Source organism: Augochlora pura, chromosome 3 (assembly GCF_028453695.1).
Source record: "Augochlora pura isolate Apur16 chromosome 3, APUR_v2.2.1, whole genome shotgun sequence".
Taxonomy (NCBI): domain Eukaryota; kingdom Metazoa; phylum Arthropoda; class Insecta; order Hymenoptera; family Halictidae; genus Augochlora; species Augochlora pura.
The window spans coordinates 19,267,851-19,284,514 of NC_135774.1; the positions used below are offsets into that span (position 1 = coordinate 19,267,851).

The following is a 16,664-nucleotide window of genomic DNA, read 5'->3' on the forward strand; positions in this document are numbered from 1 at the left end:
AATACGACTGTTTTACCGACGTAAACATTCAGAACTGATTACAATTTTTTAAGTAATTTCGTGTAACAAAATTAATTGTCGACACGCAAAAATCTATTATGCTAATATCTCCATTGAATAACAATTTTACATTGAGAGTTATTTCAGTTCAGTAAATACTGGTTGATACCGCTAGGTGTCGCTTAACTAGTTGGAAACCTGCACTCACACTGCAGTGCACTACATCAAAGACAGATACCTGCCGGCTGGCAAATGTACTGGAAATAATGTTATTGCGTTAGTTTGTTATTAAGCATCAAATTACGAAACAAGCAATGTTCTAAAATTTATACGTAATAGCGTTGCAACACATTAATAAAATGAGTATCAACCTGCAAAATGTTACACTACACCAAACAAAATTGAATTTCATCTACTAGAAACAATTCTAGAAATTCTATAACAATATTCTACAATATTCATTTTTAAAATGACTTCCAACAGTTTTCCAATTTGGTGCTTTTGCTTCTATAATTTTCAATTGATTACGAATAATTATCAACTTATGATTAAACGTGTTACATAATTAGGTCAAATTAGTTATATGAGATTTATAGAGATTTATAAAGAGATTTATATTATTTAACAGAATTTATAGGAACTAATATCAGTTAAAGAACTTATTTGACAGACAGAGAAGTTCCTTACGCGAAGATGTTACTTATCTAACGATCTTTCAAGGAAGTGCAATTTTATATATTTTACCAGAATCTTAGAAAGTTAATGTATATTAAGGTATTATTTACAAAGAATGGGAATCATCTTATTTTAAGGAAAATCCTCAAATAAGTAAAGTATTTTAAGAAAAGCCGTAAATAATAGGAAAAAGAAACAATATATATCTCGAACTATGTCTTGATGTCGGCATTCGTTATCGAATGTTATCACCCTACCAGAATTATTCAATTTAAAAACGTGAATTTTTAACAATTTAAACAACTTTTTACAATTACATATTTATCTTTCTATCGTAATGACAGAATTTTATTATTATATCAAATTGACATCAAGGAACAAATTACGTAGAAAGCATGACGAGTTGAAATAAAAAGTACTTACTTTTCCAGCACATTAATGAAATTTTACCACTGTGTCAATTTGGCCTCGTGGGAGGAGGAGGAGGCGGGGTAGGTAAAATTAAAAGCGTGAAGAATGAGAGTTACTTCAATATTTTACGCTGTATATTAACTCAAATATCCCCTTCTGCATGTATGTTATAGTAACTAACCCTCGTGCAACCCTCGTTTCTCAACCCTTAATCTACCCTTTAATACCAAACTGACACGATACTAAGAAATCAGTGTTCAGACTGGAATTATGGAAAGGTGAAATACGAATCAGGAACACAGTTAAAAAATTTATAAAATACGGATACATTAGTGTCATCTTATGACAATTATTGGAACAACAAACAACTTTCCATTTGACCCTTAACCTAATTACCAATATCTGTCAATTATTCTATCAGTAAATATTGCATATTTCCAAATTGGTAAGTGCAAGTAAATTTACGTTAAGATATTGCAAACTTTATGAATCAATATAGGATTACATGAATTTTTAAATAATTGCATAAACGGATATTAATGATGCCGTGAAAGTTTCGTGGGGCTTCCACGACTACCTTAAACTGATTAAGGGTTAAGGATGAGCCCTTGTTTACTTATTACACTGTGGTGCAACTACATGCTGTAGGAGAAACTCACGTACGTATAAATAAAGGCTCAGCCTCGACTTTCTTATTTCTTACCATTGTTGTGTAGTGATTAATAATACAACATCGAAACTACTCTATATAAAAACTCTAATAAATACAACTCTATTAACATAATTCAATCTGAGTTATTTATGCAAAAACTTTCGCGAGTAGCTGACACATTTTAAGGTTTGCGACTTTGCTGCATTACTTGACAAAAATGGATATAGCTGTTATAATATTAAATAGTTTTTTTAATATTTTATTATGTTATTATTATTATTATTATCATATTATTATTTTATTATTTTATTATGTTCTGTATATCAGTCATTTTCCATGTAATTACTTAGGATGTATCATCATATTAAAAATTATATTAGTGGTTATACATATGTATAGGTGCCGCCATTTAATGGAAAAACACTCTTTTTCGCCGGCATAAGTGAAAACTGTGTCCAATTGACACAAGTTACAAATAAGTGCACAGAAGATCTCTCTGTAAACTAAACGTTATCTACACTTCTAAAAAAAAAAAACAGGAATCACTTGGAGATTTCTATAATCGTCAAATAATAATTATAACAAACTGATAATGATATATTAGTATTTTTCTACCACTCAAATTTAACCACTGTTTTATATTACACCTACTTGTGTACTCCATAAATGCATAAAATCGACAGATTTGAATAAGCCCGACGTTATTCGCACGATACATTAGCTCAAAATTACGTGCACGACCGTCGCTTCACAACTACCGATAAGTAAGCTCCTAAAGAGCCTCCACGTGACGCTCGTCCAACCCATAAAACACATCCATGAGAAACCAATACAGATTGTTGAAAGTCGATTGCACGCTCGTACCTCTTGCGCGCAATTCCGTAGCCGGCGACGCGTTACGGTGCGAATGAATATCGCCGCAATATGGAAAACGCGAATGTGACTGCACGCATGAATGAGCGACGTTTGTCACGCTGGTGGAGCGAGCTGGTAAAAACGCTCGGTGATTTTCACACGGGCCCACGGACCGCATCAGACACGATTAAACATCTAAGTGTGACAACGGCGCGCGGCGTTCTCTCCCACGTTAAAAATGCAGGAAACAGTCACGAGCACGATAAATCGAGCGTAAACTAGCGAAAACACGGCGGCGCGGCACAATGCCGTCAAATTAAACAAATAACGGTGGACAAGGGTGCGGGATGATGTCCCTAACCGCGTGTCACGTGGCGTCGTCGTCTGCGCAAACAGACAGTTATTGAATCGGTGGACCTGCAGGACGTGTCATCAGCGTCGCATTGTGGCAGATAAAGGATCCCACGAGTCGCCCCACGGAAACGAGATCGCGTGAAAACGAAGGGGACGTATAAATAAGGTAGGAATATCTATTATGAAACACCAGCTAAGTGTGATCTCTACTTGAAACATTGCCATAAATAATACAATAAAAGCTAGATAGAACATATGACAGTGAACGTAAAAATTTTGCTAGTACCCCTTTGCGGTCGTATTAAATTTATACATAAGTCGTGCTGGTCGTAATTAATTTTCTTTCAGTGGACAGTAATAAGATAACAATAATAAAAAAAAAAGGAAAACCAAAATTTATTAACTCCGTTTTAATGTCTAGTCATATGTAACACAATATAATATGTTTTAATTTTATGTAAAAATAAAAAAGATGAAAAAAGATAAATAAATTGCTTTGGAAGCTGAGAGTAGACATACGACCGCAATGGGTTAATTTACATTTTTATTTATACATTCGCTCACGTAGATATTGTCATATAACTATGGAAATTCAAATACAGTCATGTTATGACAAAAACATACCATCAAATATCGTATAGTCTAAGTGACAGTTACCGTATTCATTACAGTTACGGTCAAAATTTTCGACAAATAAAATAGTTTGTTTTACCTACTTCGTACTTCTGAGAACATTTCAATTATACAGCGATGTATTTCATATTCACATCAAAACAATTTTTAAGCAAGTTAATGTATTCTTAAAAAGATGAAGAGTTCATTAATGTGTTTCAATTACATAACCTTTTCTAGTTATTGCAAGTTAGGTCAATAGTTTTCCAATTACTGTGACAATTCCTATACACTGGTCTAGTTACTGTGCTCCAATTACTGTGATTAATACTATTCTAGGTAAATACTATATTCCAGTGATTAATTCTAGATAAATTCACTTATTAATTTACCTGATTTACTTTAAATAAAAAAATAGATTGAAGCAAAGGATTATGTCATCGTTTTTCGGTAATTTAGACGAGTTTTATGAATAGAATTTCTGTATTAAGAAGATTTCCGTAATTTTATTTAAAATACTCAATATTTTCTATTTAATTACATCGTTTTCAAATATAAGTAAAATTATTGTAAGAGAGGCTCAGCATTTGACACAATACCCTATTTCAATTTTTACATTGTCCCAATTTATGGAACAATTGTTTTATTAAATGCATATTTCAAAGTTCATTACGTTACCTAGAAACATTAATACAACGAACAGTAGTATAAATATTCAACAATAACGCAATAAATTGTATTGAAATAGATGATAGTCTTATACCTCTTAACCTCTTAGGCACGGCGGAACTTTACGCGGTGCTGTTTCTCGGTACGGCAGTGTTCAACGCGAATTACGTGTAAATGATACGGCACTGCAATGTGTGACGAATAATGCTGTTCTTTACATGAGAACATTGAAATGAAGTGTTTAGTGATTAAATTATAATTTTTCTTAAAGATATGATACAAGCATTTTAAATATAACAATTTATTTTTCGCATCCGCGAAAGCCACTATAGTGGTGCTCAGTGCATAAGAGGTTCAAAGCGTCCCATAATAGGTACGTTTACCCTATCTTCTGATACAAGTGTCCAGCTGTGCTTAATTGATATATTTTTCTTGTCGAAACGCGCCCTTTAAAGAGAACACCGGGTCTCTAGGTAACAATGTCTTTTGAACATCAATCCGAAGACATCGAGGCGAGAAACTATCGGTCACCCTGCGGAAGGATGGCGGAATGGAGTTTCTGCCAACGCATTAGTTAACTGTAGGAGACGATCATGAGGATGTTTATCTCTCATTCTACCATTCTCTCTCTCTCTCTCTCTCTCTCTTTCTCTCCATCTTGAGAATAGGAGTTCCTGTAATCGGCACGATCACCAGCGATAAATTAAAATGCGGTGGAGGCTAAATCAGGATCTAGATAGGCACAAGGCCCCCGTCGTGCGGAGCCACGCCGTGCCGGGAACCAGGCAACCTTACGTCCCGAAATTTATTCGGCTATCCTCCTTCGTCTGGGACTACGCTTACGCGCGAAACCGGGGAGAGAACAACGGGGTCGGGAGGAAGGAGAGCTGAACGCCCGAGTTGGAGAGACTGTAGAGAGAACGCGGAGAGATCAGAAAGAAAGAAAGAAAGAGTGAGAGAAAGGGAGAGGGGGGCGGAGGGTGTGGAGAGAGGGAACGGGGCTGTGCGATCGTCTCTCCGGGCCCAAATATCCGCATGGGCCATTCGGTTTTCGAGCAGCACCGGTCCCTAATAATAGGGTACACCGAGAATAAACAAACATACACGCCCCTGGCATCTCTCGTTGAAAGAACACACGAGAGGAAACGCGAGAAAAAAGAAACAATTTAGCAACGCCACTTAGTGGATGCAGGTTGAAGTATGATAAACACCGAAAGATGGAAGAGTAAACCAGTTATCGGGTCAGAAATACGCGACGGACTCGACGTTCGACGAATGAAACTTCAAATCTGGAATAGCAAATTGAGGATTTGTTGTGAAGCAGGCCGAGAGAAATGCGACGATAAACGGTTTTGTTTATACAAATTGCCTGTATTCATTGAAAGAACACAGCCATGGTCTTAACATCTTTAAACGGTTTGATCGTTTTGCAATTGATTCGCTCGATTCTGTCTGCAGGAAATAGCCTTCTAACACGCCGAATTCAGCTGATGCAGACTTATTATGCTTGAATCACTTATGGGAGAGTTCAGTAGTTGCCATTTGAAAGTAATAGAAGAATTCAGAGAACTAAAACATTCTTATGACATAAATATAAAAGAAGGAGATCGCAAAACATCGCATAAAATTAAGTCATGTATAGTTAGTGCCTGTTCGAAAAGAGCATTTATAAAAAAAAACATCGCAAAAGTTCGCATAGAAAAATATGCAAATAAAAACTGTAATCGCTTCTGGTTAATAGCTTCATTTTACGTCAATCTAAAGGGATTTGTCAAAAACATGAATCTGTATATTCGTAAATGCCCGCTGCCGAAACTCTTGTGTACTTTACTTTGCAAGGAAGCTTTAGTTTCGTTTCGAAGTTCGCGACAGTGACTGAATCTTGAAAGATTGCGATGGTTCTCCGGAAGTTCGCTACGAAAAATTCGATCAAAAGGATTGCGGTCTTGACATTTGATGTCGATTTACTTGCGTTACATCGCTGTTCCTCGAAATGAAAGTCGCGGTGTATGTGTCGGTCTTGGCAGGATCTTAAAGCCTGTCTTGTAATCAAGGAAAGTACAGATACGGGAGAGAATGGAACGATTGTTGGCAGACATTACATCTTGGATTTTAGCATTGTTTCTGAATAGACGCTGGTATTGTGTGTGCATGTACATCTGCGGTTGCAGACGTCTCTAAGGATAATGGGATGACACCACTTCCTTCGCCTAGCGTGTATAGGCCAGATGAACGAAACGTTTTACGTAAACAAAGCTTTCGAATGTGTTCGAAAGCTATGATAAAATAAACTTTCGTGTTGGATTAAAGTGAAAAATTTTCTTCACAATTTTATTTCAATTTTCGATCCTTAATATGAAAATGAATAATATTAAAACTTTAACTTTATTAAATAAGAATTTTCAAGAAGGATTCTATTCTTTAGTTATTTATTTGCCTTCATAAATATCAATCGTAAGAAACAGAATTTCTAATAATTAATAGAAATTTGGTCACATGAAATACTATTTCAAATAATTACTTCCAGTACATCTTAAAAAAATACCATTACAATTAATAATTTTCTTTACCACAACATAAATAACTATTTCCAATACATATACTTATCTCTAAGACTTATCTCAAATAAATCTTGAAATATTATTTCATATAAACAAAAGTACTTCGTTAACTATTTTCAATACTTTTTCAAATATTTTTATTCAGATCTGCTTGCGCATAACACGTGACATTGAGATGAAGATACCATTGCAACGTAATATTGCTACGTAATGCAGCTACTTCTTGCCAAATACTTTTATCTATGCTAAACACTTCCTTGCATTACGTCCACTGAGCAGATCTAGTAAATTCCGTCATATTTTGTCGCAAATTTGTAAAATATCGAGGAAGCATTTTAATCTAAATGGAAATACGCAGCGTGAAAGTTAAATGCCGTAGGGGTCGATCCATTTGTCTCTAGCACGTGCAAAAGACCAGCGAAGAGACGCGCAAAATGCGAGACTGCGAGGGGGTTTGTGTAAAAAGACTCGACGAAGAAGCGGCTGAAGAAGAGAGCGCAAGAAAGAAGAAGGAGAAAACGAAGGTAGATGAGACAAGAGGCATTCTGGTTTGTGGGCACAGCCACTGCCTGCAGCCCACAATTATGATAATAGCCCCTGAGTCCTGAGTCTTGTTAGTCCAACGTGCAGCCAACTCTTTTTATCTATATCTTCTTAATTTCAGACTCACCCCCTTCGTATACCTTGTCTACTGCAATTTCTACTTTCATTCCTCTGCGCCTAAGGTCAGCTAAAATCACAGCAGTCGAACTTTCGAACATGCACACACGATTTAAAATTAACGCGATTCTGCAAACCGTTTTACAAACATTTCAATACTCTGGAACTGAAAATGACAATTACTCGAACAATTTTGCTGGAAAAGATCAGCAATAAAATTGCGTTCATTAGTTAATTCCAAACTATTACGGAATATAAAAGAAATTGTTCAGAAAAGTACATGATTAAATAATTTCAATATTTTGTTCGCTGCTAATAACCATTATTAGACTGAGAATCTTTTTGAACTTATGATAAAAACGAATATTTCAAATATACAATAATCAAGATATTAAGAGAATTTAAAGATACTATTTTGTTTTATTATATTCTTTGTAACTTAATAGAATTAACAGAAGAAGAATTATGAGCCCTCTAGTTGAACCAGACCGAATCCTTCCCTTTCTTTTGCTACACTCTCTCACCACATTCAGCGTCACCACCCTTAATTAAGTATTTTTGGTTCATACTGTAAAATATATATTTCAAATACATATTATATATTTGTAAAATCAATTAACATTTAACCAGCCAAATGGTAAAATCTCCTTGTTTTAAATTAAGTGGCTTGATTCTATTTACTTTTCTTGTTGACATCAATCAGTCTTATCTTGTAGGTCTCGCAATTTTTTGAATACATTTCTTTTCTTCATAAAATAAAGTTTCAATTACACCCATATATAGGCGACGGAATTGTTTATTTAATTTCTAAAAATTAATTTTTGCACTAACCAATATTATGATTTCATAATTTGATTAAGATTTGCAAGAGATAAGAATGTTGAAGAAGCAATTGATGACATATATGTTTGCTTTCCAATATTAATTTAATTAAATAAAATACTACAATTTTATGAAACTTTTAAAATTCTTGGCGTGGTCGTGAAAATGTTAAGTATTTCGGTTAATATTTAATTTAATATAGAAATAAATTACTATTTCAAACGAAGCATATTTAGCACAGGTCAAAGAAATAATACTTACAAATTTATGCATTTCTTAGCGGAAATATTTTTAGTCAGATATGAGCGCAAGTTCCTCGCGGTTCGTTTCAACAAAATTACCATCGTGGCCGATTTAAAATGACTCTTTCAGAAAGAATAATTATGTACAAACGACTCCGTTAAAAGCATATCAAAGCGAGAGAACGTCAAAGAGGTTCGCGCCGATAGGTCCACGAGCCCGTAAACAAATCTTCGCTTTGATCCGCGTTTAAAAAACCGTTAATTAAAGCAATTACGAGACGACAGCGTCGGAGAGTAATAATTCCCGTGGTTCGAACACTCAAAAAGAGTCAAAGAGCCGCGCGCACGCGAAATACGCGGTGGAAATCTCTCAAACAGAATTGCGAACGCGACCACAGGAGCGTCGATCGAAACGCGGTGGTACAATTCGCGGCTCGACAAAGGTTTCTCTCTCATTAATTGAAATTAAACCAGGCGCTGGCCGTATTTTGCGGGAGTTTTCTCCGAAATCGGATGCGGACGCGTTCGTATTTGCGGCGGATTGAATGCGCGGGCGGAATCGCGTGCATTCGTATCATGTACAAGCAATAAGAATAGTGACGTTGACGAAGCCGGCTTGTGCACGCGCGCCCGCGTTTGCGCACGTTGTAAAAAGGCGGTGGTAAACGGGGCCCGGTTTAATTCACTTTGGAGCGCGCCAGTCGGCCCTTTTGACACCCGCGGAAAAGCGTTAATTGGAGGCAGGCGCCACGATCGGGCAAAGAAAGCTTTTCAGAGCGGAAACCTGGTCGCGTGATAACGCCGCCAGCTTTTTTTCCACGGGATAAGAAGGAAACGCTGTGTTTTCTTCCTCCTCGTTCTGCAACCGGGCTTTCGCGTACTCGTGCAACCGCGTTTCACGCGTCCGCGTCAAAGCTTTCGAACCGCGATGACGTTCACCATTCAAAACGCTCGCCATTATGTTCTTCTAATGAGACATTCTTACGCGAGCATCACCTGCCGTGGGATTTCACGGCAAACGAATAATCAATTCACGACCGGGAAAGTCAATGACGGCTACGCAGAATCGTGATGCATTGTCTCTATACGCGATTGTGAACTTTGTGCGCCTGAAGCACGTCTTTGGTTCTTTGCGGTCGATGTCCGGGATGTACCCGGCGAAATACTTCTGCCGTCACTCTCGCGGCGCGAACGTTCTACGGTGTTGTGATAATGACGGATGAAAAGTATTTCTTCCAGATGTAAGAGCGTTTGGCGATGCACGTTGATTTTTCTGCGATTTTCTTGCGATTTTGAGATAATGTAGCTAGGTACGAGAACTGTAGATACAAGAATATGTTCTTATATTTTCGAAGAAGTGTATTTACAAGCGGCGTATGTCCATATTTTGTTTATTGTTTTATTAACGGTAACAGAGTTAATATGAAACAAGCTATTATACGTTTAAGTAATCAGATTCGATTTATTTTCTTCTAAAGTAATATTTCTAATTAATCCTTCTTGGAATTAGTAACTACTTCTAATTATTAATTACTTATAATTATAAATATTACTGGAGAATAGAACATCTCTTCCAATCTTTCCATTCTTTTTTCTCCTTTATCGTATTTCATTCTCATACCGTTTCTTTATTATACACCACTATTTCCTGTACGCTTATTGCAATAAAATATTATTATAATCACGAACAAAATAATATAATTTTAGTAGCTGACCTTATCAATTTTATTCTTGCACATTTTACAGAAAATGATCTAATTTAAGAAATATAAAGTGATCTCTTTTTTATAAGAGGAAATATAAAAAGAAGAGTTTCTTTGGTTTACATCCTGTTAAGTATAGCAATTTATATATCACATTATCTTTCACTTTTAGCCACAATGAAACAAACATATGTTGTGCTGATGTTTCTCCATGAAACATTCATCACAATGAAGAAAGATATGCTATTTTCAACTTTACAAAGTAAAGTATTAGGTATTTTTAAACAAGCTGAATTTGTTGCGAATTTATATGCAGAATCTGATATTTGATAGTTTTAAAGACTTATAGCGGATAATAAACAAAATCAGCGGCTTCATAAATGCTAATTTTGTTCACAGAGGAGTTAAAACGCTGATAAAATCTACAACCGATAGAACAATGATAGTAATGAATACACAGACGATTTTAGATTTTTGCCCTTAAAAATACAAACTGCACCATTGGAGCAACAATTAGTCGAATCAGATTAAGTCACACGGGTCTAATCCACGTTTTTCCGCAAAAAGTATAAATAATTTAATTATTTACTAGATAATTCAACGAAAATTTTCAGGCAATAGATCAACATAATCTTTGCCGTTAAAGCAACGAGAAAATTTGTTATACAAATAAACAAGAAAGTGTCCATGGACCTGTATTACGTTTTCATGATCTTGTAGTTCATGTACTCGGTTGAGTCATAAATGGAGCTATCTAATAAAAGTGATAGGAATTTGTATATTTTCGTGCATAAAAATAACAGTGTGAATAAGCGAGGATTCAATAATCGCGAAGATAAATATGTCGGCGTGAGGGATGAAACGATTTAACAAAGAAAGCATTCACGACCCAAAATTAGAAGCCATCGAAGATATTCCCGGTACCTTTGAAATCCTCGGTAGCCGCTACTGGGATAAACGCGGATAAAACAGCAACCTGGACGATGACACCATCGTGATATACGACTGTTTGTCCAGATTAGACCCGACAAAGGAAACTGTTCTCTCTTCTTGACTCTGTTTTGATTTAAGCGAACCGCTTCGTATTTGCTCTAGATTAAATGGAGTTTCATGGCAGAAGCTACAGAGCCGCCCTCTCTTTCTACGGTATCACGTGCGCTATACTAAACTCTTGGGTACGTATATTGTACATTGTATTCATAACGCGTTCCCAGCGAAAAAATTCTTACGATGTTCTTGCACGTGCGCGCTTGCAACCGTTTAATCAGATTACACTATGGCTCGCGTAAATATTCGAACGCCTGCGTGTACGACCCTTAACAAGGGCCGCGTATGTCTATGTTAAACTGTTTAATATTGTACACCGCGCACATAGTTCGCGTAACATAATGATGACATGAAAGTTACACTTTGAGTAATGTGCGTAGATATAAATATTAAATTGTATTAAATACAGATATTTATTTTAGATTATATCTAAATACAATTATTTGAAAGTTAAAAAGTACACTTATTTGACTGTTGAAAAAATGAAACCATAGCTTCGAAAAGTATCGTATACCTTGTAGATATAAAAATTGATATTTTCCTCAGTTTATTTGCTAATTTATGAGACTTTACAAGATTAAACTAACTTAAAATTGTGTATAAAAAATGAAGTCATGCAGAAGTTAGTCAATAAAACGTCAAACAATAATAAATAAAACACACATCTGCGTTTTCTCGTAATTCGTTGATAGGCGCGTTATGCTAAAAATATGAAAGAACGATTCATTTCTCAATTTGACTGATACAATTTCGGGAGTCTTTTATTATAACTGCATTACTTTGAGCATTCCAATTTAACCCGTACATTTTAGATGTTAAAAGTTGCAAACGTAGGCGATCAAATACTTCCATAGTCAACACTGTCGCGCCATATCGGTATTTTTTTATATTTCAAATGAAAATTTTACTCGCAATTTGAGTGGATTGGACGCGACTGGATGGTAGCCCATCAAAAATCGATTCGTCCTGAGGTCGATAAGCGATAAACTGGTAACAGTTACCAGATACTCGTCGATGTAGCTCCATGGCACGCATGATTCATTATGGAAGTCATACACAAAGGGTTCCTCGAGTCGCGTCGATATAATATAAAATCGTAATGGAGTTAACCGTATAATCATTGAGATTAAGTTAACGACCGCATGCCGAGTACTTTGGAAACGAAGGAGAGGCGAAACGTTGGAGTGATGAAATGAATTTGCTTTTCCTATAGCCAGCTACCAGGTAAGAGATTGAGCTCGTAGATGAACGTGTTCGTTTAATGCTTCTTGTGATTCACGATGTACAACGGAATAATCGCCGTCGACTTTTTATTTTATGCTTTCCTCGTGTTCAGTTGCCAGCGTCGTTTAGGTCCGGCGCAGGCTTTTCAATCAACCGCAAATTTGCAAAACGAGTCCTGCTCGTCTTCCGTCTCTCTCCCTCCTCGTCTCTTTTTCCCCCCTCTTTCTATTTCACGACGACGGAGACCGAAACATCTTGTCCCTTTCCAGCCTCGAGGCCGTAATAACGAAGTTCGGTAATCAAACTCGTCCTGATAGGTTCCAAAGAAGACAAAAGAAGGACAAAGGTAGGCCATGATTTGCAAGGGCTACGTGGGCGTTCTCATAATTCATTGCAAATCTCGAGTCTCGTAAGTAATCAGTATAGGAATTATGGGGAATTTGACTATGTCGGTTAGACGGAGAATATCTTTGCTCCAGTCGTTTGCAGATGTCGAGTTTCTAAAATTGATTTGAGTTTAGATTTTTCAGCGAATTTGTAAACTAGTTTTTGAACAGAAAAATCACAAATTGCTACTTTTTAGTGAGTAGGTATATGTTACGATATGTAGTCTGTGTAATTTTTGTTAACGAGCTAAACTTTTTCAAAAATTGAGAAGATTGTTGGAGAATATTATTCAACGTTATAGGACCATAATTTCTTAATATAAATTTTATTGAATACGGATTCACATGGTCTAATTTTATCAACAATGTAAATGGATTTTTCTCAGTATCAACCTTGAGATTAAAGTATCAAGATTATTATCTATAATGTTCCATAAGACTGAAAGTAAATTGGAACGGACTTCATTATTTGGAAAATTATATATCAATTGCAGGGTGGAGCTAATTTTTCGGGTTAAGATAATTGAATAAAATTAAGGTAGTATGTATTTCAAGCACAACAAAAAACCAAATTAACCGCCAACAGAATATTAATATTCAATGTACATGTTTCCAGATTGATTTACATAAATAGTAGGCACTCAATTAAGAGACTAATTTTAGTTGAATAATTAACAATGTCTATAACTTGCACTACATATGAAGAATCAGTTCATATTAGCTTATTTTCTTCATTGTAATTTAATATTAAGATATGAAACCACACTGAAAGATGTATCTGTTAAAAAATGCTGCCTTTTTAAAAGAGAATTTATAAATTCAGTGAACTTAATTATCTATCATTGATTTAACTTTAAAATTCCATACATTTAAATCTTTTGTAAGCAATATATAAATTCAATAGAGTTTTATATGTAATTTCTATGAGTTCAATTTCGATTCATAATATGTACACGAATTCAGTACAGTTTTGTATGTAATTTTTATATTTTCAATTCTACGTTAACACTATTTAATGTATAAACATTTACAAATTATACTGAATTTTTATATCGCTTATATGACTATAGTATATATTACTGTTATTGTTTAAATATTATTCAGATATTGTATTCTAAGGTTAAGAAATTGATAGCCAATGAAGTAGCTTGAATATAAAAATTTTTTAGATTACAAATTTATCAATAAAGTAGCTTAACTATAATGTATAAACTACTTACAATAAATGTAAAAATAAACTAAGAACTCGTAGTTTCTAAATTATATGTTCCATTTCTGCTAATATAAAGGTATACTTCTTTGAGTGAGCTTAAATAGTGTATAACAATTAAAGTGTATTATTATGACTTAAAAAAGTAATTGCTCATTTTTAACCCTTAACCTTTAATCGTATACAAAGTTTTACACAACATTTTCTCTTAAAATAATTACATTATTTGCAGGTAAATTAACGAAATAAATACATGAGTAAATACACGAAATAAAATTCCAAATAAAATATCACGAAACAGAACACCTCATTCTCTCAAAAGAATGATATATGCACTTCTATATTTAAGTTAAGTTAGGCGTGATAATCACACCTCGGTTACATACCTCCGGCCAAAGACTTCTGACGAGCGAATCGACTTCTGTTCATCGAGTACACGCGAAACCCTCGTCATATTTGTCGGAACTGTCAGCTGGAAAACAAATGACTTCGCAACGGGAGCATATGCGCGGGGAAAATGCAACAAGTAACATTCGAGTGCAGAAAACAAAAGCGCGCGAGCAAACGAGCGGGATCGAGCGCGCGTGAGCACAACATTTGATTCATAACCGTCGCCGGTGTTCTCTGATTTTCTGAACAACGAAGAAGCGTTGTATTTACGTACCAGGAGTCGGGATGCCTAACCGCCGACGAGTAGCTGATATCTCCAAAAATGCAGCCTGATTGCACCCTGTCGTAAATCTTGGCGGCGTGTTTGCGAATCGCAATTTTAATTCTCTCCCCTTGGTCGGCCGGTCTTGCGAAGAATCCCGAAGTTGGCCGATCCGTAGTTAGCTTGGAACGAGCGCTCCTCGCGGCGGCAGCTCGGCCGTGGTCGTTCTTGCTCGGCCTTGCTCGGCCTTGCTCGGCTCGGCGAGCCTGCGTCGACCTCGCTCGACCCATGGCGGTCGGAGCACACAACTGGTTGTGGCTTTCGTGAGGCAGGTATGTCGCGCGCTCCTTCGTGTGTGCATTCTTGTTCCTTCGCGTCATCTGATTTCGGTTCTACGTTTTCGTGGCTCGTTTCACGGGCTGTCTAATCATCCGAACAAACACCGTCCACGCTTCTCGCGAACGTATCCGGCCTGCGATTACCGGGAAGTGCCTGTTACGGGTATAGAACGTGATTTTCATGCCACGAACTGTCAAAAGCATCGCTCCGTACGAAGCGGCTGGCCGATTACTATCGGGATCGTGGCTTGTTTTCGACCACTCGCGAACGCTGCGCCGGAATAACCTGCTGTCACGTGGGTCCACGCCCGTGAATTATCGCCCGTGAATTTATGTTTGGCCCCCGTGGATCATGATACCGGACGTGAGACTGTAACATCGTGCCGTGCCGGACCGTAACGTAACGCGTGTTTACGGGTGCTAGTACATACAATCGGTTAAGCACGTGGTGGTCACGATGCTCCTAAAATTGGCAGTGTTGCTGTCCATGCTCCTGCGGCCAGGTGCAAGTTACTTCAACCTCTTCCTCAGCCAGGCAGAAGTGCGGAAACTGATGGGTAAGCGAAAGTGTGCGATTCCTTTATGATTGCTGCTGGTGATGCTGACCGTCGCGTGCTTAGCTCTCATGTTCTTTGCAGGATGCGAGCTGTTATAGCTGCAGATGAATTAAAATTTTCGTGTGCATTTTTGTTGGATGTTTAGAACAGGTGGAGGCCATTGCACAGTGATCCAGAAAGCGGATCAACACTTGAAATGTTTTTATGTCAGATTTTTTCTAATAAAAATCTAATTTCTTATGTATTGCTTGATTATTTGCTAAAAATTATTGAAAATTCGATAACAATTTTTCGTGTAGAAATTATTATTTCAAAATAGGTTTCAGTTAGAATATTTATGTAGTTACAACAGTGTATGTATATAATACATTCTTGTCAACGGCACATGGGTAATGTCCGAAAAAAAAAGAAATAAAAAATTCTAATTAATAATTCTAGTCTAATGTTAGCATAAAAGTATAAATGGTTACTATCTGTATCAAATATATGTTATATATATTAAATACGTCCATAAATTCGTATATATACAATATTAATATTGATATAGATAGGTAAATCATACTTCTCGTAAAATATTTCGAACATCTATTTTAGAAGTTTTCCTAAAGTAAAAAATTGACCATTACCCTTGAAATTTGCACATTTCTGTTTAACAATTTGTAAAGTTTTATTTGTTCTAAACACTTCACTGATTATGAACAAGGTTACTAAAAAATACGTCTGATGTAAATAAATCCCTAAACTATACTTATTTATGTACAGAATAGCTCGTAATAAAAGATCACATTTTGATAGTTTGTTATGAGCAATTAAAATGAGTAATAAAACAAACTTTGTGGTTTTGTCTTTATGTTCAATGAAGAAATTGTTGGCAAAGAAGAAAGTATGCAAATTTCAAATATCTGAAAAATAATTCACTCAAAAAAAAGTTTCATCGTAAAGTTGAAGTTGAAAACTTGGATTTTAGAAACAAATTGCCGCTTTCTGAACCACTATGCTTTGAAGTATCATATCACGAACGAGATACAGGCTGA

General features: G+C 36.0%; 1 protein-coding gene across 2 annotated transcripts in view; it reads left to right on the forward strand.

Annotated features, from left to right (window-relative positions):
- Positions 1-2,986: 2,986 nt before the first annotated feature.
- Dnt (tyrosine-protein kinase Dnt) overlaps positions 2,987-16,664 on the forward strand; it is a 70,260-nt gene continuing 56,582 nt past the window's right edge. Inside the window, exon 1 of one of the 2 annotated variants that reach the window (XM_078176801.1) lies at positions 2,987-3,113. Coding sequence is in view for 1 of the 2 variants with exons in the window: in XM_078176800.1 (XP_078032926.1) it covers positions 15,531-15,630 (100 nt within the window). In the remaining variant the exon portion in view is untranslated. Of the gene's footprint in view, positions 3,114-15,028; positions 15,631-16,664 lie in introns of those variants that run through there. The other variant, XM_078176800.1, reaches the window with a different exon arrangement.